This window comes from Schistosoma haematobium, chromosome 7 (genome assembly GCF_000699445.3).
Source record: "Schistosoma haematobium chromosome 7, whole genome shotgun sequence".
Lineage (NCBI taxonomy): Eukaryota > Metazoa > Platyhelminthes > Trematoda > Strigeidida > Schistosomatidae > Schistosoma > Schistosoma haematobium.
Window position 1 is genome coordinate 6,511,892 of NC_067202.1, and position 26,119 is coordinate 6,538,010.

Consider the following 26,119-nt stretch of genomic DNA (forward strand, 5'->3'; position numbering starts at 1 on the left):
CCGCCCCATTGTCCAGTGCTTCTTGAGGTTCAATTTCATCTTGGCGACCAGCAAGTGATGATCTGATGCTATATCAGCTCCTCTCTTGGTTCTCACGTCCTCTATAGTCCTCCTGAACGTTTTGTTGATGCAAATATGGTCGATTTGGCTTTGCATGGTGTGATCCGGTGAAGTCCATGTGGTTTTGTGTATGCGTTTATGTGAGAATATGGTGCCGTCTATGACCAGTTTATTGAGGGTGCATAGGTTTGCAAATCTCTCACCATTTTCGTTTCTTTCTTTCAGTCCGTGTCGTTCCATGACGTCTTCATATCCAGTGTTGTCCACTCCAACCTTGGCATTGAAATCTTTCATCAGAATAGTCAGGTCCTGTGTTGGGCACTTCTCGACGATTGACTGCAGCCTATTGTAGAATTGATCTTTAGCGTCTTCATTGTAGTCGTTGGTAGGCGCATAGCATTGGATGATGTTCATTGAAATGCCCTCTTTCTTTGTTTTGAACGAGGCTTTGATGATCCTTGGTCCATGAGATTCCCATCCTATAAGCGCATTTTGCGCTTGTTTGAACAGCATCAATCCAACTCCTTGTGTATGTGGTGCATTTTCTTCTTCATGGCCGGAGTATAACAGGAGCTCTCCTGTAGTTAATCGTTGTTGTCCAACTTTTGTCCAATGTGTTTCACTGATCCCAAGTACCTTTAGGTTGTATCTTCTCATTTCTGCTGCAATTTGGAAGGCTTTCCCGGTGTCCCACATTGTACGAACATTCCATGTACCTAAATAAATGGTCGCTCTGGTTGTCAGAAGGGGCATCGGCCTCGTAACTTCCGAAGGAATTCGGCTTTCATCATGAGGCGTCATAATTCTTCTACATGAAGACCTTCTGACTCCCGGGGCAGAGTTTAAAAGGTTTGAATCAGTCAGTCAGTCAGTAACAATGTAGAACTTCGTACGTACGTACATCAGTTTGAGTTGCCACACCACATTAGCACAGAGATGCAGTGGTCGATTCAAATCCCGTAGTGGTAGAGGTGATAAGAGTATAAGCAGTAATCAGGAAAATTAGTGTTTGGAGACGTTGTTTAAAGACTATAATACAGTGAAATAAATTTGGGAAGAGAAAAAAAGAGACAAGGAGGAATAAGGAGATCAAAATTTAGCGAGTTAGTTTTCTACGGGATGAGGACGCTAACCCCATGCCCAAACTTCCTCCTTTATCCGGGCTTGGGGTCGAAAGTAGCCCCCGGAGGGACTTCAGGCGGAGTTAAGAAACATCTTGCATAAGTAAAAATCTTCTGTACATCACTTATATTTTTGAGGACTGCATTGGTGCGATTGAATGGGTGAGAAGATTAGGGTATGCAGTAACGAACAAAACTCTTGATGGACCACAAATATTGAGGTGACGATAGTCAACGAACTGCCGATAAGTTTATTCGTTAAAATAACTATTTCTAAGTTAATTCATTAGTTTCAGTATTTATCGTTACTTTGCGTTCCGTGGTGCCGTTTTAATAATTACTTTTACTGGAAAATCTTTAAAAGATCAAAACTAGCTTACCATGGCACCAAACTAAGAACTATAAAAAAATCCATGAAAAAGCTATTTGGTTTTTTCATTGTGAATGTATTTTTAAAAAATTGTAGTGAGAACAAGAATATCAAATAATAATTAATAGACTCCATGATTATCTGCATAATTATGTGATATTCTTCATATTTCTGGGAACGATCATATCCAACCGTAAAACTAGTTTTCTTTTATTGGTTTGTTTCAATGAACTTTATGGTTCAGCGCTCACTCAACTGTTTTTGTTGTTAATACATTTATTGTTAAGATGGCAACCCTTGTTGATGCAATACAGAGGAAACAGGAAAAGTTGACAGAAAGTCACATTTTCGTTGGCCACATCCAAAAGACATGTAGTCGTGACGGATCGAATATTCTATTTCCTACTCGGACATTAACAATGGATTCTCAAGATATTAAGAGCATTGGTTGCAAGGATGAATTGCTAAAAGCAGCTGAACATGTTAGGGAGTTAGATTTGGCTTGTAATCGGCTGTCTTCATTTGAAGAGGTGTGTGTTTCTATTCGCTGAATAATTATAGTTTGGTATCCAGCCAAAGTTTAGACGGTTTTTTCATTGATAAGTCCAAATTTCAATAAATAATAGTGGCTTTATCGTATTAATCGAGGCGCTGGTTGTGTATGTATATTCCTATCCGGTTTCCAGAAAGCTTCTCGTCTTGAAATGTATTAGGCTAACAGTTATGGGGCTCATCAGTCATAAACCTGTGTGTTGACTGTTGTAACAGTTTTCTTAATTTGTGTGTTGTAATAAAAACATAAGACCAACCACCTCAATAGGACAAAACAGTAACTATAACTGGAGTGAGGAGTTATTATTATTATTATTAAATAATGCTAGAAAAGTTAACTCAGATGATATAAGATACTTTACCGGTATTACAGCATAAAATAGTTCCCTTTGAGCTCATACCAAATATTTTGAGCCTAATTAATTATGGTCAGCATCAATAATGTTTGGCAGTATCGTGTTTGAAAACTAGGATGCACGGCTCGCTTTATCTGTCAGTGATTTCTACCAAAACTATGTAGTCTGCATCAGTTCTATAAGTCCATTTCAAAAGTAGTTCGTTCAGCACAACCTATTTGGTTTCTTTGTTGGAACAGTCATCTTATAGAATATCAGTGGGATTACAGGGAAACCTAACTATTGGTAGAACTACGAAACTATTGTGATTACCTAAATTGGTTGTGAGCATTTTAAAATCAGTAAGCGCGATTTATAATGATCTGTTATACTTAGTATTAATAATGATTATACCGTACTCTGAACAGAGATTTGTCTCATGTATTTTTAGACATAATGGAGAAGATCAGTATGTGTCTATTCCGGTCTTTGATCTCAACGTGAAATGCAATCATATAGGATAGTAAATATTTATTTTGGCTTTTTCTGCTACATAGTATTATAAGTTCGTTTGAAGAAGAGGTTAATATTACTGACTGATCACAAGCTAATGTTTGTTGCATTTGGTTTCAAAGCCAGCTTGCAAAAACTCACAGCAAATCGATCTCAATGGTAGGCACTTATTGTAAGTTTGGGGTTGAATATCGCTTCATTGAAGTTTTTAGTGGGTAGATATGCTGTCTGAACTGATAAACATCTAACTCAACGCAAAAATCAGTTGTTTCTAATTTTTTACTAAATACTATGGAGTTTGTCTTTTAATAATAAGGAAATGACCGGATGTTTCACTTAATCTAGCTTTAAGGTTGCAGACCAACTGTTCGCTGTTTAGATAATTATTATTTAACTAATTAACTCACTCAGCTTCTTATTAATTAGCAAACATATGGCAGCACTGTAATACGAAAGTACCCGTACAATATTTGTTTTTGATTAATATTTCGTGATGTTTATATGTTGCTTGTTTTATCTTTTTAGGTATTTAAAATTCTATGTTGGCTTGAGAAACTTGAATCATTAAATTTAAGTCAAAACCCACTAGGTTGTCATATCTCTGATAACCAATCTTCCAATTCATCTTTTGATGAAGATACTATTGGTTTATTATCTACTGAAGGAGAAGAAAATATTCAACCTATGAATAGCTCTGAATTATCTATACAGGATCAAAATTATTTTTATTTTAACAAACTGTCATCTTCATCCAAGTCGAATAAAATACTTCAGTCTAAACATAATGAAATTGATTTCTCACCAATTTTTCACAATGAATCCATGAATGATTCAATAGAAAAAGTTAAGTCGACTAACCATCCAAATGATGGTGTTGGTAGTAATGGTAATCTCAAACAAACAAGAGGAAATGAACCATCTAACATGAAAACGCTACCAAAGGTAAGTGTTCTACCAAATATAAACCGTTAGACGGATTTTTTTTTCATTTATATATTGAATTGGTTAGTTATTGAGATCAGTTCAATTTTGAGACGACTTTCTTCATTGATTAATCTCAATTGGGGAATTTTTGAAGCCACCTAGCTCTGGATAGTCATCCCCTTCAATTTTTAGACTCCTCAGAAGTGTATATTTACAGTCCCGACAGGAATCATATCGTTTAGGAAATTGAGTCGTGATCAAATGTTTTAAATTTCAAAATCTCAAAGCAACTGTATAGTTTCGCTCTAGACTTTAATATCGTTTAAAGTAAAATCATTTCAGAATCGGGACCTCCTTGTGAATTAGTATATTTCATATTAGGCTTGAAATTCGTTTCTGCGTTAATGCATAATTGTGAAACAACCTGATCTATCATCATAGAGCATAGATAAGATAACAGTGTCCAAACATAAGTTTCTTCTAATTATTGCTAGAGTATGAGAGAAATATCACTTAAGAAATGGTTTTACTTGCTGTAGGATACTAAGTTAAGGTGGTATGTTATTCGGTTGTCAACCAAAGGGTCGAATATACCATGCGGTAGTTCGCTCTGTTCTACTTTACGGTTGTGAAGTTTGGGTTTTAAAAATAAAGGATATTCGTACGGTACAAGTAATTTTACAACTGTACGTTTGGACTCAACTTCCCTCACCACCATCATACCCATCATATATTCTTTCACTTTAAAATGACCCAGAAATTAAATATCTTTCAAAAGTACAAGTCGCCAAACAAATGAAATTATTCGTAGTTAAGTTCTATCTTTATTTCAGTCAAATCGCAATGTGTTTTTTTCGTGAATAAAAAGTACATTTTCTTCCTTACCCAAATATTTTCTACACTTTCTTTACGCAAAACTATTATTTTTGTTACTATTCTTCTTCTTCTTCCATTCGCTTTAAATTTTTGCAAATTTTTGTATATATTTCATTCTACTCCTTATTTACAATTAATTTCCAATGCAAATATTACAACAATAATAACAACATGCATATATAAGGAAGATAATTGTATAATCAGGTGATTGGCATGATTTACTTACCCAACCTTATGATTTCATTATGCCATCATATGACCAATCAACTTGTATGCATGTGTGTGTGTGTCTTCATATATATATATATATATATATATATATATATATATATATATATATCACTGATATTGAATAGTGAAATTTCAATTGGCGGAACCTAATATTTATTTATTTCTTTTAAATAACTTCTTTGTCTTCGAGCTATTATTATAGTTGTTCCTTTTTTGAAGATTGATAGAAATACTTTAAATTAGTTATATAATATTTATTGCTTTTTTTGATCTGATCAAAGTGTTTTTAATGTAAGATTGAAACTAGTTGTTTTACGAGTTCAATTTGTTTAAATATTAAGATATAATATTCATTAAAGAATAAATGAACTGATGATAAGGAGTGAAGTATTTGAACGTGTCGATCACTTCACTTGGAAGTTATAAAAGGTTGGAAGAGAATTAGGGATGGATGAATCAAGATTTATTATCGGTCTATGGAGTCATTGACTGTTGATGTGAGTCATGTTGGTAGGCGCAGATTACATCCGATTAGGATCGATGCAGTATCCTCTATGAGTAGTTGGAAAAGCTAAGTGACATGACTCGTAATTGTTCATATTGACGCGGTTGCATCCACTTTATTTTTCAAAAGCTATTCTGGTATTCATTTTTACATACCACTGCATTACTTCTCGAACCATATCCTCAATGTTTAGTCCTTCTTACAATGATTATTGCAGCTGCTTTATTACTCATCTTAATTTCACATTGCTGTCCTTATATGGTGCGGTAACTCGAACTTATCCACATTTGTATCAGGATCCACATTGATTATAACTGGATAACTGTCCTACAGTTATTGTTTACTCAGAAAGTCTCTCATTAGCTTAACTTCTATGTGTATAGGAAAGTTTTGTTAAACTTAAGAAGAGTGTAAATCATATGGTAGAAAACAGCTAAAATAATTTCAAACTGGTCTAACGGACGAAATGAGTGTATTTTGCAAGATCTAGGTAAATCTAGGTAAACATAAAGTATACAGCCGAACGACCTCAGAGTTTTAACCGGTTTAAGTTGGTTAGGAGACGACAGAGATCATTGGATAGATTTTCTTGCTAATAATTCAGATTGTGATACGGATATTAGGATCCTGGCATTATAGCTGATGTCAGTTTGTGATGGAAAGCCTAACTCTAACTCCCAATACTCAACGCCAAATCCTATCCTTATTTTGATATTTGTGTTATGAACTTAAAAGGCTTTTTTCCTCATTGGTTCGGCTGTATACTTCATGTTAACTATAATCTGCTCTCTATCCTTGTCATCTGTTTAGACGCTAGGTTAGAAGGGATTCGAGGATTAATAAGTATTTAGTTGTTATCTGTTGTTCGTTGGTTACTGACCCTCCAGGCAACATTGGCGAATTAATCGATCATCGTACTAGAGAGAGATCATGCAACTGCTGTCCTGTAATTACAGCCTGATCACACAGACCCCAATATAACTCAAGCATTTACTTTTTTCCGTTTATATGAGCAACAATTTGGACTAATGCACTATTGACCAAGCTTCATGATTATTGTATAATAATCTGGTAATAATTTATTTATCATATATGTATTTTCATGTTACCGTCAACTTGATTTTCTTTATATATAACATTTTCCCATTAAATTTGTAGCATCCTTCAGCTCCATCTGAACTGGCTTTAAATTCCGGTATTATATCTCCTACCACAGTGTTTCCTTGTTTAAGTGTACTAGCATTGAATTCGACGTATGTACCATGGGATTGGGTGATTGATTTGCTTTATCGACTACCAAAGTGAGTTATAACAAAGGAAACTTTTGTTATGAGCAAATATTAAAGACTTCATGAGGTAATCTATTTTTAACTAAGTTATTATTATTAAACTATACAGCTGAAAGTATATCGTGATAGTTATAGTGGAAATATTATTTCATTTCGTGTGTGTGTGGGGGGAGGTTGAGATATGCAATCTGTCATTTGAATTGATCCTATGCCTGAGCGATGTTGATGTTTGCTCAACAACTCCTGCCCCCACAATCCACACAGATACAATTAAAAAACATTATAACTGGATCGTTTTCTATGTGACGGGTTCATACATTTACTTTACTTGGAAATATACATTGTTAAAATTCATATAATCAAGAAATAGTAATGATTTGAATTATTCCATTGTTGATATTCAACACTGAATTTTCGATCAAGCTTTGTTGAGACATGTGCATTCTCCATGTATTGCATCGATACAGCTATTTTATCACAAATTTAAGTAAGGTTGAATAGTAGCTAAGAGAGGAATTTAGGGCGCGTATTTAATCTTATTTGGGACTTATCTGTAGCTATCATTGTGAACATCAACAATGCTGAAATGTAACAGGTATATCCAGATGACAAGTTAAAAATAAAACAAAATATGCCTCATGAATTCGACTGCTAGCCACAATTCATCTATTTTAGAAAATGATTAAATTTCATTCAAACTACAAATAAGCGTAAAATACAGATTTTATGCTACAATGAAATTAAAAACTGTGTTATAAGGCTCATTTATTGATCACTGCTATCAATAATGTAGCTTAAATGAAATATCATTTTAATTAAGATCATGAACTGATCAATGTTAGACCACCATTGAAAACCTGGAAGCATTAGACTTTCGCAAAATGTTTCTTACTTGACTCAACGCATAACTTTCAAATGATTGAGAATTGAAATATCTGTCTGTTTTAGCGTTATGTACCAATTAAGTTTGATATGATCAACTTTTCTCGCACTAAGATGCATTAATAATCACTTGAGAAAGCTTCTAGTCATAGAATTGTTTTCGCCTAAGTTTACTCTCTTTATGTATATATACATATCTTAACAGTGAATATTCGTAAAATTTATTTGTTCAGATAATCTTTCTAAAAACTAGTTTTTGGAAAGTTTAGCATCATTTTAGTGTACTAGTTGGTGAGTGGTGTGTAAAATCATTCAACATTTCACACACACTATCTAATTGATGGGTGAATTGACCTTATCCGTGTATATCTAGGATGTGAGTATCATACGTCATACTACTATATATATCACAGCGTAGATAAACATCTCTTTATACTTGGAATTTTCCACTTTACTCCGTAAACACAAAACGTTCTAACAATTTGTGTATCTTACATCATAGACTGACCTTAGACAAACATTCGAAACTAGGAAGGACTGGATAGCTGTCTCATCATAGTATGGGGCTCCTCAGCAGTACAAATCCTTTATATGATGTTCCTGTGTTCAATATTAAGTGCTAATCTTGGGTGCGTATTGGTAAGGAGTTCCATGCTAGGATGAGACAGCTGTTCAGTGCTTCCTAGTTTTCAACAGTTGTTTAACCAAGTTTGGTCCGTGTTGTAAACTGCAAAATTCAATAATCCCCAGAAAATCGCCTGCTCCCCCTGTACTAATAAAAATATTTATATTTAATATCCGTATATTTTAAAATCTGTTTTCAGCTTAACCGATTTACACGTTGCACGTAATAATTATGGAGCAGAAGGGCGGACTGAAGTATCTTCTGATCATAATGATGATAATGATGCCACACCATTACCTGTATTTCCTCATTTACACAGTTTATATTATAGCGATAATGGCATATCGAATTGGTGGACAATATGTCGTTTGTGTAAACATTTCCCTGGATTGGAACAATTGATTTTATTAGGTAATCCTATTGAACATATACCATTTCCGCAAGAGAATTTACATACATCTCAGCATACTACAACAACAACTACTACTAATAGTAATAATAACAATAATAATAATACTGATAATAATACATCAAGAAATACTTGTTATCAGCATCAGTGCTTATTTCAAAATGTACATACATTAGGTTTATCAGAAACATTAATCAATCAATGGGAAAGTATTGATGCTTTGAATGAATGGATGCCTAGTTTAACCAATTTACGATTAGGCAATACTTTACCTGTATTTCAGGTATGTTTTTTGTTGTTATTATCTGTCTGTTCGTTTACTCTTTTTTGGGAAATTATTACTTCATTAATGATTATATCTACTACGAACTAATGCTAGCTGGATAACTTCTAGACATCAAAAGATATTGAGTAGATGTCACGTTCGCCTAACGATAACTTACCTTGACGGGTGGTATTTACTGATATATATGTAAGTTGAAAGGAGTCTAAATGAGGTAAAATCAAGATGTGACATCAGTTCATAAAGTAATTGATTGTTGAAATGAGTCTTGTTGGTATATGAAGACTGGTTGGGATCTGTCCTATTATTGTGATAATCGTAAGAAATGTTGAGTGAGATGATTCGGAATCAGTCTCAATGGTGCACAGATGTATTCACTTTTTCTATTCTTTTAGATCTTAAGTTTTGGAATTTTTTACACTTTTTATCTCACGAATTCATTCCATCTCCTCGATTTATATTGTCTATGGCTAATCTAATCTACTCCTATTGATACTATTACCACTACTACTATAGTGAATGAAGATTTGGTATGGAACACCAACTTATTGTTTGATGCAAAATTACAGAGTACTTTCGTAAAATATGAAAACTATGCATTAACTACATTATTTGCACATCTTCCTTCAGTTGTCTCTTACATGCTTTATGATTCTTTCAATTCTGTTATTATTACAAATACTCTCTGTTAACATTCCTGTTCTCTTCAATTCAACCTTCTACTGGCAGACATTTCAAATTCCGATTGCTGCTACATACTACTAATATCTGTCAACATAAATAGCATACACCACATTACTACTGTGGGATTTATCTAGATTTTTCTTAATCACTTTGCTATACTCATGTAATGTAATGACTTGAATCGATACAGATATTTGTCATGTTCCACATTGTGTTATAATTGATTAATTGACATAAGTACTATACTTCTAAATCGAGTAAATTAAACTGTGCCAAGTAGCTAAATGAGTTAATCTAATTTTGTTAGCTTCCAAAAGAAAGAAAAATAAAAAAACTTCCGACCAATCTGAAACAATTGTTTTGTATATTGTATTTCAAATATCCCTTATAATATGAACTTTAAATCATAAGTACAAATTAATTCTATTTTATAAATTCATTATATTATTGTTTATATTGTGGTTACTAATGTAATAGGCTTTAATATTATTGTTAATTATTAACAATCCTTTTTTTCTTCGTTTAAAATGGGCATCAACAATGTTACATTTAATTCAAGGTCATTTCATTACCCATCATCATCTAAGTAGAGAAATGAAAATGTGCTAAAATTTCTTTATTCATTTGTTTTAATTCACTTGGTATTGTTTTACTTGTATCTTCCCATTGTTATTTAGGACTGCAATTGATCAGTCTCATGTTGGCATATATGCATCCTGTGCGGATTACCTCGGTATAGCCTTAAGTCACAAACTTTCTAAGTAAAGATGGATAGTGGCTAGCAGTGAAATCCAGGACGCGCGTTCCGTCCTATTTATATCGAGGCAATCCTCACAGGATGCACATATGCCAACATGAGACTGATCAATTACAGTCCTAAATAACAATGGGAGGATACAAGTAAAACAACACCAAGTGAACTTAAACTTCACCCCATTGCACAAGCAGGTGGCTATCAGGACTCAGTAACTAAGTGGGTAACGCAATGGCGTTTGAAGCGAACGGTACTGGGTTGGAGTCCCGGAGTGAAAATCAATTCTGAGATGCAGGTACATCCAGCTGACGAATCCCGGATAGGATGAAACGCTCATCCTGGATTCCACTACTATCCACTATCCATCTTCGTTTGTTTTGTTTGAAAAATACTACTACCAATTATTATTACTATTATCAATATTGAAAAGAAAAAAAAAGTGAAAGCCCATTGGTCTATTGAAAACAATGAAGACGTTTAAATGGAGAAAATTTTCTCTTCGATAATATCATTTTTTTGAAAATGTACAATCCTATTTATAGGTAATAGATTTGACTGGGGTACCTAGCCTGTCGTATGCCCTGATGGTGTTCTCGTAACTTTCGGGCTGCCTAATCTGCCAAGGGCGATGGGACAGTGCATGATGTTATTGTTGTGTGCTAGGTTCAAAGAGAACTGTATGTTATATGCATTCAAATCCGCCCCGTCATTGTTCCTATTCGCCCCTAAATGCCCTGGTACGGCCGAGAGTGGGGAGAGTCTGCTCTCCCTCTCGAAATGCTCTCACATGGCCACGTGTATATAGCCTCTGCTAGGGAAGTCCTACTCATTGCCTTCTCGTGGCGGGGGTGTTGTTTACGAAATTGTGAGGACGAAAAGCGAATGTCCGGCACTTCAACCGGGTTGGTGGACATGGAGAGTCCACCTAAGGGAGTTGGAAAACCCTGATTCCAAACCAATGGTGCACTTGGGCTCCAATATCCTGAAGTGGAAAATGGCGTTGGCCACCGGCTACCATGGGACTGCATCTCCTGACGTTTCTCTACTACCTTGTGGATCAAACCTTCAGGTCGAAGGCTACGGGTGTGACCCCCTAAGAAAACCACCTGCTTCGGTTTGGGCACCCGAGTAGTATCACAGCCTTCACACATATCAAATGAGATTTGTGTGGCGCATATGTATTTGGGGCCTCTTTTTACCAATATCTATATGTTGATATAAATAATAAATAATAGATTTCAAGTATTGAACAAATATGAGTTGCATCATTTAGAAAAGTAATCAAAAATCATCAAGAACTTACGCTATGTAATAGTTTTGGAAGCAATTAAAGGTAATAATCTATAGAATAAAAGTTAAAGATAACTGTATGCTTTATTAAGGGAGAGGAGAAGGTTATAGTATATATTTAGAATTTGTAAAATTCAAGGGGGGTGGAAAGACTTGGAGAATAAGGGATCAAATATGACTCTTCTGTACATAGAGATCAGGTTTAAAATGGTGAATTGCTATAGCCTCAGTTGTGTACAAACTCCTCATCCAAACCTTTTTTGAGCTAGTTCTTCTGAATCTGTACAGGATTTTGAATGACGATCCATGTGTTGTAGTGTGACCCAAGTTGATCATGTGTTCAAGAATTCAGCTGTTGATCGATTCTCATTTTTCTCTAGATAGCCATACACGTTAGTGCTCGGATATTTGTCTACCAAGTTCACACTTTATACGGCCAATATAACCTGCTCCACAAGAGCAAGTAAACTGATAAATGCACATTAAGGTGGTCCTAAACTGCAGTTTTTCCTCGACACTTCTCTTAAATGAGTTTCTTTCTAAAAAAAAAAACCATTTCGGAGCTCTGCTAAATAAAACGTCTTTTTCAGTAATCTAGATAGTTTATTCTCTAATATCTCAGCTACTGTATCTACCTTGAATTCAATGTTCAAGAATAAAACTTTCTTCGGGACTGTGGATGTATCTTCAACTTGATGTTTTAGTTTTAGACTACTACTACAATGGTGGTCTAGCTTCAACTGACTCATGATTTCAACCTGTGAAATTTCTAAAACTCTCCACAAAACGCATTCTGATAATAATCAACTGCTCACTAGTGACTGACTTCAGGAAAAACTCCTGGAGTTCTAGTGAGAAGCCGTTACCAGTGGAGTTCAACCGGTCTGTTGTGAGATAAAAACTCACTGAAGACAATGGTGTACGGTGGCGCAACTTCGTGGATTGGTTGAAGTTAGGCATTAACACCGTTGGATGCCGGCTCAGTGGTCTAGTGGTTAAGTGCTCGTGCGCGAAGCCAGTAGGTCCTGGGTTCGAGCCCCGCGTGGTGTGGGATCGTGGATGCGCAATGCTGAGGAGTCCCATACCAGGACGGAATGGCCGTCCAGTGCCTCCAGGTTTTCAATGGTGGTCTAGCTTCAACTGACTCATGATTTCAACCTGTGAGATACTACTACAATATTGTGTGTTCATTCACCATTGTTTAATACCTTATACTAACTGCTCATTAATAAACCTTTTCAAAATAGAACAAACTACCTTGATTAACCAGTTCGATTTTAGAAATTACACTTATTCATTTGCTTTTTTTGTAGAGGTAGGCACATTAGTTGTTCATGGGAATACTTTTTTCAACACATTAGTAGAATACATTTACCAATACAGTTCAGTGAAGGATCATGGAACATTACTAAATATTATATTGCACCATATATGGTTGACCATAAATATGTAACATCATACTAGCTATTCGATAGTAGTTAATGATACAAACTAGCCTATTGAAACGTATGTATATACATACACTTCATGATGTATTGAAGAAGCTTTAGATGTGCATAATCTAAAGTTTTGATATGGTTTATCTACATTATATTGTTAATTAATGAAATTCCAAATCACTTAAATGATGTCAGTTATTCCGAGATTAAGTTCCTTTTGTAAATATTTTCACTGTCTAGGTTTGATTTGTTGAAAAACCATAAATATATTCTACTGAAATAAAAGTATGGACAGTAATCTCATGTGTACTATGTTCCTTGTTAATGTTTACAAGTGTAGAAGTAGGTTGAATGAAATTTGACTGTAGTCAAGCTAAAATGTGACATCAGTTCACAAAGTCATTGACTGTTAAGTTGAGTTATGCAAGTGGGTACAAACTATCTAGCTGGAATCCTCTCGATTATCATAACCAATGATTGAATACGTTAGAAAATAATGGCTTAGAATAGGTCAAAATAGCACAAATACATTTACTCTAGATTTTGAGCTCTAATATACCTTCATGTATACCCAACGTTTAATCTTATTATTCATTTCTATCTCTTTTCCAATATTCACTTTGTTGTTTTCAACTCATTGTGCTAACGTGGTGTAGGAAGTGTTATATCCTAGCGAAAAATAAAGGAATAATAACTGCTAGGAATTCTTCATGGATTATTATTACATATATTGTTATGAGATAATTATTAAACAACTAGAATATACATATGTTCCTATTCCATTTATTATAAGCTTTTATTTGACCTATTGACTACTATTATACGATTTACTATTCTTAACTTATTCCATATTTATTAGTTACAGTCTCCTATACTTAAACGCACTTTGGGCTTTAGTTTATCTAATAATTATTTTTCATTTTATGGTGAGATGCGGTTTGATTTACTTGTATATAAGTCACGTATGTCCGAAATAGACGAATTAAACAGTAGAGGCTTAGATTGCGTTCTGGACCGAACGGGTTGGATTAGGCCTAAGAGTTGACTCAAGGCTGTTCGTGCTGGTTAACACATGATTGGTTTAGCACATGGACAAGGTTATAGAAGTTGGTGTTCTGAACAACGATTTTGTCATCTGATATTTGACGGGTCATAGGACATAACAGGAAGTTTGGCCAATGTACATTTTGTGTTAGACTGTGCATTAATTATAATTAACTAATTGTGTAAGAAATATTTGCATCAACATTTTTTAAATGTTAGAATTTATCTCAAAATCCTTTTGGTTTGAAGTTTTCTTTACAAAATAATTATGTATACATTATGTGTATATATCTATATATTTTTAGTCTTGGATAGAACCTGATTGTCGAGCTCATGTAATTGCCAGATTACCAAAACTTACTACATACAATCGAAGTGTCATTGATTCAGAGGAACGTGAAAGTGCTGAACGAGAATTTGTTCGATATTATGGTCAAATTGATCCAGATAAACGTCCTAATCGGTTAGTTATAAAAAGTTGAAAATTAACTCTTATAAGTTAATTAATAAAATTTTATAAGAGTCAGATTAATTTATAGATTGTATTTGTCACAAATAGGGTAACATTAAAAATCTAAAAGCACTGAACAACTATTTCTACATAATATAAGACTAATTACAATTGATTGATCACTCGGTGGTGATCAATGTCATGCTTGTCTAGTCCTTATTAGTGCAGATCGAATGCTATCGATCATGTTGCAATGTGGCCACCAGTCTAGGTGACTCGACAGGGAGCACCAGTTCCCTCAAGATTACAGGTACATCTTGCTGACGAGTGCCAAGTAGCACGAAATCCGGGTCCAGGGTTTCCTGTTGACTACCTCCAACCACCATCTAATAAGACTAATTATCAGAGTTCACATTTTTGAAAAGTTTTATGATCGCATTGAAACAGTTATTAAGTCCTGTTTGATTTTCAATGGTACTCCGATTCAGATTAATTATGTGATCATTTCAACTTAGGAAATAATTCCTATTCGATTATTTGTCAAGAAGAAAAAAAGCAAGTATAACTTACCATTTGATTTATTATTATTAATGGCTTTATTCAATATGACGAAAGCTTTTAAAAGCTTAGATATTTATTGTATACTAACATCAAAAAAGTATTTATATTCTGTTATAGTTTTGGATGTCATTAGTAGTAGGGCGAGACTGTAATTTATGGACGACCTTTGAACGAATTTTAAGTGACCTTGAGAAATATTAGCCAATCAGCAAACAGTCAGTATAGAGTAAAAATATATTATAAAAAAACAAGGAAATAAAGTGGATACACTTCTTATACGTGGTTCAAAAACTTGTCAAGGTTAGAAAGAGGTTCAGAAGTTCTAAAATCGTAATGCTTGCAGTAGAAGAAATCATCCATATGGCTACAGAATAGTCGGCCTCTAGAGCCATGATTAAGTCTCGAAAACTTTCAGCCTCGATCACATAGCTTTAATATTGTTTATGTTCACTCCGGTTGTTGAATGCACAAAACGCTACTTGTGGATAATGACACGACGCACATAACCAATCCTATGTAGTAGTCTGTACGATCTCCAATCATCTGTATATATTGTAGTACCTGGCTGCTGCCAGTGTTACTGGTGCTTTTATTATCCAGTTCGCAATAATTGTCGTAATTCGCCTTAGTCAGGAATTATGTATGGGGTTTTCATCACGAACTGACATCAGCTATAATGCCAAAAATTTATTTAGCCAAATGGATGAAAGGCTTTCGCGTTAAAATCCGAGATCTATTATCTTAAACCGGATTGATTCGTCCACAAATTATAATCTCGCCATTTTATTTGATATAACCGCTCAATTACCACGTTTCGTACAAAATTCCCTGTGAACCGATTGTGCGTTAGCATTAAGCACTGAAGTTGGCGCCGTAACCTTGAAATCCCTAAAACGCTTCGGATTGGCTCGTCCATGAATTAGAGTCTCGCCGTAGGATGTTCACATGACTGATATAGTCGTGAAAAATTTCACTTTTTAGAATTTCTCTTAATTAGAATAAGAAATCAACTGTGGTAGTAGTTTGTAGGTGTCATTACCAAAGTTTGATTTGATAATTTCGAATAAATTGAGCATTGGGTTGATTGTTATAAATAAATAAATAAATAAATAAATAAATAAATAAATAAATATATTATTTGTGGTAGTAGTTTGTTATATTCTACCGTAGTCCAAATGTTCAACTGATAATGTGTACCTACAATAAAAGTGCCTGAACCAGCTTCTTGAGTATGAAAATCAAGAGTGAATGAACAACTTTTATTGATCAACTGAATCCAAGTATATGCATAAACTTATTCGTAAACATAAATCTGTTCCTTCAAAAAGTAACCAATAACATACACTTATTAGTATTTCTCAATCACCATTTAACCTTGATCTGATATGTATGATTAGCCAAGTGTATCATAGTCACAAGTACTTTTCATTATTTCAATTGTTGAGATCATGAGTCAATTGAAGCTAGACCATCATGGAAAACCTGGAAGCACTGGATGGCCATTTCGTCCTATTGTAGGACTCCTCAGCAGTGCGCACCCACGATCCAGCCTCTCAGGATTCGAGACCAGTAGGTCTTCAATAGTGACTGAAGATAGGTCCTGGGTTCGAATCTCGCTAGTCGGGATCGTAAATGTGCACTGCTGAGGAGTCCCACAATAGGACTGCGAGTGAAAAGGAAGCTTTATTGGGTAAACCAGATAGATAGATATATACCAGAAAAAAAATATATATATATATCCTTTAGAAATCTATGCCACACATTCAACCAATCGCGTATATCTCACTCTTTAGAAAAGGAAACCGAATCTTAGCTAATAGCGTGTATCTATCAGTTAACTTACATCTGATTGATGAAACCGTATCAAAATGGCAGGTCGATTGATGGTGTAAATCTTCATCGATTAAATTAATGTTGGGACATGTATTATACATGCCCAACAGTTACTCACATTGGTATTAGGAGTAAATTAAAAATAAACTAAGGTTTGACACATTCAAGACATAATATTAATCCATGAAATCATTGACTAGTGATTTCATTCATATTGCCAGGTACAAACTTTTCGATTAGACTCCATCTGATGAATGTGGTCAGTTGTGTTCTTAAACTCTTGGTGACATAACACAAAGTCGATTATTAATTTGACACAACTTTCATATAATTTATTTCCTCTTTTCTAACTAATATTTCATACGTCTAGCATTGTTTTTATTTTGTACTATCATAAATATTACTGTTACTGATTTACTACATAAATCTTTTTTAGTTTATTTTTTCTGTTCTAATTTGGTTTGGCGAATTAGGCTAATACACCTTTAGATAACTAATTCACTGAGTGAGAATTATTAACTTATTATGTAAAATGTCAACGACCAATAACTTTCGTATACTTCCTATAATAATAATCATGTGCATTCACCAATAACTAATTCCCAAGAAGAATTCCCGGAGTTCTAGTGAGGAGCGGTGACTAGTGGAGTTCAACTATATCGAGTGAGTGAGGCAGTTACTCACCGCAGAGAATGAGAGATGGTCTCACAATATCCCGGGTTAATCGAAATTAGATATGTAAACAGCAGGATCCCAACTCAATGGTCTTAAGTTTAAACGCTGTTCATGAAACTCGGAAGACCTAGGTTCGATCCCCTAACGGGTCGGGAATGCACATTGCTGAGGAGTCCCGTGTTAGGATGAAACAACCTTAAGTAGTTGTCTAATTAACATCAACCCATCATGTAAGCGATAAAATTCATCAATCTCTACAAATCGTCTATAGTATATCTTTAAAAAAGTTATTCATTGAAAAAATGTATAACTTCATTCACACTAAAGAATTTATTTAACTACCCAACTTAAATTTTTCTTATTGTTTTCCTTCATTCTATTGTCTTCTCCTTTGAGAATAATTTATATGTAGTTGATTTAATGATTAATTTAATTTTTCCATAATCTATAACTTAATTTTAGTTACTGGGCTCTAGAACGTCGACATGGTCGACTTCAACCATTAGCTAACATTGATTTATCTCCAAAACAGCATATTCGTGTACGTGTCACAATGTCAGGGAAAGAAGTAAGTATGATTGGGTTATTATCTATTTATTGATAATTTTTTTCAAGTGTTTTTGTGGCAAAAATCACAAGATCCACCAATTGGTCTCATGTTTTTATTATTATCGGGTAGTTTAAGTCTTCATCGAATGATACCAAGAGATGATCTATGTTAATCTTTATATTTTATAGTACTGTGAAATATCCAATTTTACTTTGAATATATCAACACAAGGAACATATCGAATTCCAATGATTTATGACTCAATATAGCACTACAGACGTAAATGGTTTGACCTCGAGTTTCAAACTTCCTGACAATTTCCTCTCACATAATCGGTTTCAGGTGTAGAAGAAAATGATAAGGCATGAACAATTTCAAAATTATTAGGAACTAACAATTTTTTGGGAATAATTTCTTTATGATTGTCACAAATTAAAAGTAATTGAAAAAGCATTTAAAATTACCCAATGAACACTGAGAACAATTGATATCAGTTGATTCACTGAATATTAACTAAGGTCATGTATGTCTAGTCCTTTTTAATGTATTGATTGAATTCTATCGATGAAGTTACAATGTGGCTACTAGTAATTAAGTAAATTGATATCGTGTGCACTATGTTTTGATCTTAAGTAGTTGGAAGTTATTAGGAAACCCTGAACGTAAGTTTCGTGCTAACTAGCATTTATCAGCAAGGTTTACTATGCATTCTTGAAGCAATTAATTTCCTACCTTTGGGATTCGAGCATGCATCATAGTTTATTATGTTACCACTGTGCCAGCCATCCGACTTATGATGGACCACCTTTATGAATAAGTTAGTTCTACTGATTGATCACTGAGTAGTACTCACTGTAATGTTTTTGTAGTAGTCGGTGTTAACACTATACAGTGAAGCGTGTTTATTTGTGTTATATCAGCATCCTTCGCCTAAAAAGTGCGGCTCAAAACCGAGTTCACTAACTTGCTGTTGATAAATGATGTGCATAATCAATAAGGTAATTATTTAGTCTATCTATTTATCTCATTTATCAGATACGGAGTTGTGTACCTAATGTTGTAAAATATGACTTTTAAAAATAAAGAATACTTACGGGTTACCAATATTCGATCATAGGTGTCTTCAAAACATTCTCGTGTATTTTGGAACCAATGAGTAAGCAATGTTTAGATTAGAGATAAGGTATTAGGTAAGGATAGCGAATCAATTGGTGAAGTAGTAAATCCTCATCAGTTGAGGTGGTTGAGACATGTGCAACCACCATCTACCTTGACGGACGATGTTATCTGGTGTAGAAGTAGGTCTTAAGAATAATAGGGGCGGCCAAACCCAAGTGGGTGGAGTGGTGTTTGAACCTATGATCTAGTATCCAAAAGTTGAGTGCATTAATCACTGAACCACTACTCCCTATATGACTGTTCCACACCACATGACCATTGCACCGTACACGATGTTGGTCAAATCTTAACAGAATACCTTCAAAGAGGGGCTCAATATCATAGCTATTACGTAACAGTTCAGTTACAGCTGAAAATTATCTAATATTTCGTTTTTCATATCTGAACTAGCAGTCAGTCAAACATGTAACCTCTATTCATCTACATTTTTGTGTACAATTTTTATAATAAAAAAAAACTGAATAAACCAAGTTTTTTCTTTTCATTGTTGTAAATGTACACTGTCGAGGAGTAATACCCTTCTAAAACGAAATAACTATCCAATACTTTCTAATTCACAATAGTTGTCTAACTAAGATCAGTTTATAATTTGAAAATAGACAAATTCTACAATCTTCATAATATTCCCCTTTATTATTATTATTATTATTATTATTATTATTGTTAAAGGTTGTTTCCATCTTATACATCTATCAATTATGTTTAGTTTTACATGCAAAATTAGAATGATTTGCCTATTTTTCTATTTCTATGTCTCTTTTTCGCGCTACAAAAAAAATTTAAAAAAAAACATTTGATTGGTTGATTGCAACTTCAAGGTCAACCTCATCATATGTTTATTATTATTATTATTATTATTATTATTATTATTATTATTATCCTATCCATCAGATCACGTGAAAAACCTAAAAAAAATACTTTTAATCAACTAAATGTGATTAATGATCAAGCTTATTTTTATTTTGACCTTAACCTATTTCTTCTTTATTTCATTTGAAATTTGATCGGACAGAAAAGTTTGTATCATGAATTAACTGTAGCTAGAAAATGATTCAAAATTAAAATGTATTAGATAGCTATTTCGTTTTAAGTTATGTTAGATTGATTTAGATCGGATTAAAGCATATTCCTTACAGGGATTGTGTTGGGTTACGTTGTTTAGCTATCCTCCTAACCAATTAGCGCTGGCGGAGACTTAGAGAACACTCTAGAACTTTCTTATGTAAAAATTATAAATATGCTAACATTTTTTTTCTTATTGTAATTCCTACTTCTATCCAACTCTTTTATTTGGAATATAATGACATTCCTGTTAAACTGTGTTGTGATTTGGGAACTTATCGAGTAAAGTAGCATCCAGTAATACAAAGTAATAGGAATAGCTGGTTTATAACAGTATGTGACTCTTTATCAATACATATATATGACCCTATCATATATGATTGAAAGTAGGAGCTTTGGTCTTGTATGCAAGCGCCAAATGAATCTCGAGTAGGAAAAATTATGACTGACGGAGTTGAATTATGTCAAGGTATAGCTAAACCAGTTATTGTTATTGATAATAATGGATGATAGTTATGCTACTACTTGATGAATTGATCAGAAATTGAAAATATGAATCTCATTACACTTCAACTTAATGGTTTAAAAGTAGTAACTTATTTGTTGTACAACCTGAGTTGTGGGTATTAGGTTTTATTCCTGGCGAGTTAGTGAGCATGAGATACTAAAGAGTCCTTAACACGAAATAGGTGTTCAGTTTCCCCCTGGTTTCAACAGTTCCCTCAGCTAACGTTGTCAGTTCATCGTACCAACATTTACATTAAACCAATCTTGACACCCTGTTCTAATAAATAATCTCATAGGTTAAGTTTGTTATGTAAACCATAAATCTCGACAATCTTTGCAAATCCCTTACATGCTAATAATAGTCATGTGCTTGCTAGTGACTTATTTCGAGAGATAATTCCAGGATTTCTTGTGAGAAGATGAGATCAGTAGACTTCAACTCTGTAGGGTGATAAGAAGATGCTCACTTATGGACGTTGGATCATGGTTGCGTTATGTCGTCAATTAAATGAAGTTAGATAATACAAACCTGTTCTTCGGTTCGTCCATCCGTCGAGGTTGTAGATGCTCACTGCTGAGGAATCCCATTCTGATACGAAACAGTTATTTAGTGCTTCTTGGTTTTCAGTGGTTATCTAATATCAGTTCATTATCCAAACTGCAAAATATCACAAGTGTTCTTTCTGTCGTCTAAAGGAGACTCACTATGAACTAGTGGTCTGACTAATACAATAAATTGAGAACTCACTGAAGCTAGAAAATTTGGTATGGTTCAGAACTAGTATTAAAACAAGGTTCACATACGTTGCACAGTCGATAAATATTCAGACATACTAGACAGTTATTTTATTTCATTCTGAAGCTTCATTAATTACGGATAATGCTATGGAAGGTCACCCTTAATATTATTAAAAACTATTTAATCTGATCAATTTTTAATAGTACTAATCATTTATTATTATTATTATATGAGTACTTGTTACAAGTTTCACAGAGAACTCAAATGTATTTTTCCTAACTAATGCACATGTGTTCCAGGTTTCAAATTCCTTATAACGACTGACTAAACCTTTTTAGAATCAGTTAGTTGGTGTTCTATTGTAATGTAAGACACTTGAAATCATATTATATTTCTCGTTAGTTGTTTTGGTAAATATTTGTCATCAAAATTCAACCGTCTGATCCTTACCAGGATACATGACTATTGTGGAGTTAATCTAATAAACACTATCATTTAACTCATATTGAAAAACGTCATGGTAGTCAATTATCATTTACGTAGACCCTAAGGCAGATGCCTGTTGGACTCATTTGCCATACCATATTAGCTCGATATAATCGAGTTAAAAAAGATGTATATTAAAAGAGATCAAATTAATTTAGTAGCGATGACAGTAAAAAGGTCTAAATATTGAGAATAGAATTCGGAAAGGCTGATTGAAAAGGATTACATAAATAAATTCAAAATCGAGACAAAGATAAGGAATGAATGCATCCACGCCACTGTAGACAATTCTGAGCCATGTCATCCATTCTCCAACCACTGATCGTGATTATCACACGGAGCCCAACCAGGTGATCCTCACATGCCAACATAGAACAAATTAACAGTCAATAACTTTATGGATTAATGTTATGTATTGGTTTACTCACTCGAAGTTTCTTTTCCAACCGACGACTACACCATGAAACTTTTCACTATCAAGGCGAGGGATGATTAGGGATATGTAACTTATGTCCTGACTCTAACCTTACTCAGCGAAAATTTATAATCCCATCAATCGATTTGGTACTTTTCCCTAGTAACTCTATGCTTAACCTTAAGATTACTCACTCCGGTCATTCCTCAGAACGTGAGCAATACTTGAAAGACGTCTATGATCTAAAACCTGTAACGTATACATATCACGATAGCATGTGGGGATAATGTCTATGAGATCACTTTTGACATTTCACAAACTAAATTTTAAATTTATTGGAGTTCGCAATCTCCCGTTATTGATATTTCAAATTGTATTTAATCAATTCTTGCTTACATACGGGCAATATCAATTTATCCGGTAGCCAACAGTGATTGCTTGATTTCCATCCTGAATATTATTAATAGGAAAAATATACACTCTTATGAATAATAATGAATATCATAAATAATAAACAAGTTTTATACTCACTTTGATCAATAGTGGTTTTATGTAATAATACCCTAACATTTGAAGCAATAAATACTGAGTTTTGTAAACGTCATCAACACTGAAGATTCAGGTGTATACCTAAAAAAAGGGACAAAACCCATTTTATTTCTAAAATACTTTTCGACCTTGTTAATAAAAATACTATCAGTATAGGGTTGTGGGAATTATTAAGTTTTTGATTGAGATCATGAACTGATTGATGTTAGACCATGCCGTGACCAGTGGAGATAGGTATCTACTTCAGTACAATGGGAGTTGGTCGCTCAATTTCATGGATTGGTTAAGGATAAACATTAACACCATTGGATGCTGGATCAGTGGTCTATAGAGGTTAAGCGTTCGCGCGCGAGACTGAAGGCCGTGAGTTCGAATCTCGCAAGCAGGATCGTCGATGTACACTACTGAGGAGTCTCATTCTAGGACAAATCGGCCGTCCAGTGTTTTCAGGTTTTCAATAGTGGTTTAACATCAGTTGGTTCATGATCTCAATCAAAAACTTAATAAAATATAATATCCAACATATTATTACATCATTCCTCATGATTTCATTTTTCTCTCTCTCTCTCTTTCTCTGATTTTCAGGTTTGGTATAATATAAATGTCAACTTAAAAGTATCACAAGCTAAACGTCATTTCTGTAATTTATTCAATATTACTAATCAACATGAAATTAAACATTTGAAATTATTTTATTTTGATCAAGTTATGTCACAAATTCAAGGTCCAGAAGAATTAAAATATCCAAATCGTAATTTATATTCATATCAAATAGAGACTGGTGATTTATTCGAATTAGTACGATATCCAGATTCTTGATAATGGAAAATAGAACTTTTACAAAAGTACAATATGATATGTGTGTGTATGTATGTATGTATGTATGTATGTAATTTTGTTAATCCTTTCTCTCTTTTTCTGTGCAACACGCCTGTTTGTATAATAGTCGTTGATTTGTTTGTTTTCATTGTCATCGATTTCCCCTCCCCCCTCTCTCTCTCTTACTCGTCAGTTTTCCTCCTTCCCCCATTTGTCATATTTACTCCCCATTCACAATATAATAGTGTATATTCATCCGTTCATTCATTCATTTGATCTTATTAATTGTGAAATAGGGGCTTATTGGTTAAGGTGTTCCACTTTCAATCTTGTTCATTTTTATTCATTTCCATTGGAGCAGCTGAATTGTATCATCGTTATCATCATTTTGAATCCCTTTATCTATTGAATAAGGTTATCGGTTAAAGTCTTAAGTACTTGATTAGTGACTTACATTGTCTGTCTATGTCTATTTGTGAATGTATGTGTAAATATGTACTACATTATAATTGTTCTCTTATTACCTTTTATTTATTCATTCATACAAGATGTGATAGACTCCAAGTTTTTTTCTTCAATTCTATCGATTAGTTAGTATTTTTGACAAATCAATCATGATCATTTTCGATCATTTTGCTTTTAAGGTATAATGTTATGCATACATACTCAGTGTATATATGTGTGTGTGTGTAAGTGCTCTTCTGGCAGTTTTGTGATTTTTATTTTCCTGTTTTCTTTTGTTTGTTTTTGAGTTTATCTTTCTTTTTTTTCGTGTTATTTATTTGTTTGTTTATTTCCATACATCTTAATTCCTTGATGAATATAAATAAAGCGCTAAGAACAAGACATCCAAAATAAAATGAATTCATCATTATATTTCAAACTTTCTTTCTCATCAGCTGCAAACAACTTAAATTCGCATTGGGAATATCATTTTAAAGAGTTTCATATACCGTAATCAATGAAGTTTAGTTCGTTAGGTGATATAAATAACAAGAAAAAGAAACAACATGCTTAACGTAATCGTAAAGTTTTCAGTATGGGGTTGTGGAAATTGTTGAATTCCCTTGAAATCATGAACTGATCTAAGTTACACCACCACTGAAGACTTGAAAGCACTGGAAAGCCGTTAGAAAAGGTCGACCCTAAAAATGTCACACCTCACGGATTTCTGTCTCAGGCGGTAAGGCCTTTTGCATAACGGAGCTAACATGTTAAAAACTTCCCACAAAAAGGTCGTGCATAACCGGCCTCAAACAGTTGTCCCTTGAATTCTGGTCACGCTCCCACGTCGTTAAGACCAACATTAATCCGACTTCCTTTTCGTGTTTCTCAAGAAAAGCCTTTACACGGTGTGGGCAGCCGGAAAGTGACATCAGCCCTCATACCCGTAACAGCACCCGAGGCCAAGTCGGCCACATCCAAATCCCTCCTACACCTCCAAATAAATCTCTTATCTCCACGACTAACCCTTCTCACGTTACTTTATCACCTTGCGCCGCTAATGCAAACGATTCGAGTAAGCGGGACGTTATTGTCGGTCTCCTGAAACCACGCTCTAAACTGCATGTGGGAGCTTTCAACGTCCGAACACTGTGCCAAATAGGACAACAAGCTTCCTAGACTAGGACTTTAGAATCTCGCACCATCGATGTGTGCCGCGTCTCCGAAACGCGCATACAGGATCCGAGTAGCGTCATTCATTTGACCTCACCATATCAAAATAAAGAACCATCTGGATTCACGCTTCGTGTATCTGGAAGCCCTGATGCTGCTTCCCATGGCCTCTCTGGTGTAGGCATAGCATTGAGTTTTAGGGTATAACTAGTTCTCTTATACTGGATCCCAGTAGATAGTCGTTTATGCGCTGTCCGACTAAACATAAGAGTAAGGACTCGGAAAGATAGGGTTACTCGTCGTTGCCTCTTCGTCGTCTCTGCCTATTCTCCCACTGACTGCAGCTCAGATGTAGTAATAGTGGCTGGTGACTTTAGTGCTCAAGTAGGTAAACTAATCGAAAAGCAAAGACACATGGGTGGATCTAATGTTGTCGTTGCTCAAAGAACAGATAATGGCGACCGTCTGTTGCAACTATGCTCATATAACC

The 26,119-nt window shown here is 34.3% G+C and overlaps 1 protein-coding gene across 1 annotated transcript; it reads left to right on the forward strand.

The window, feature by feature from the left end:
• Positions 1-1,838: 1,838 nt before the first annotated feature.
• On the forward strand, positions 1,839-25,917 carry MS3_00009502 (uncharacterized protein; the record flags this gene model as incomplete). Its single annotated transcript, XM_012938222.3, has 7 exons — positions 1,839-2,081; positions 3,477-3,893; positions 6,646-6,788; positions 8,483-8,975; positions 14,492-14,649; positions 18,169-18,274; positions 23,779-25,917. 7 exons carry the CDS (start codon positions 1,839-1,841, stop codon positions 24,010-24,012), a joined length of 1,794 nt encoding a protein of 597 aa, XP_012793676.1. The 3' UTR covers positions 24,013-25,917.
• Positions 25,918-26,119: the final 202 nt, after the last annotated feature.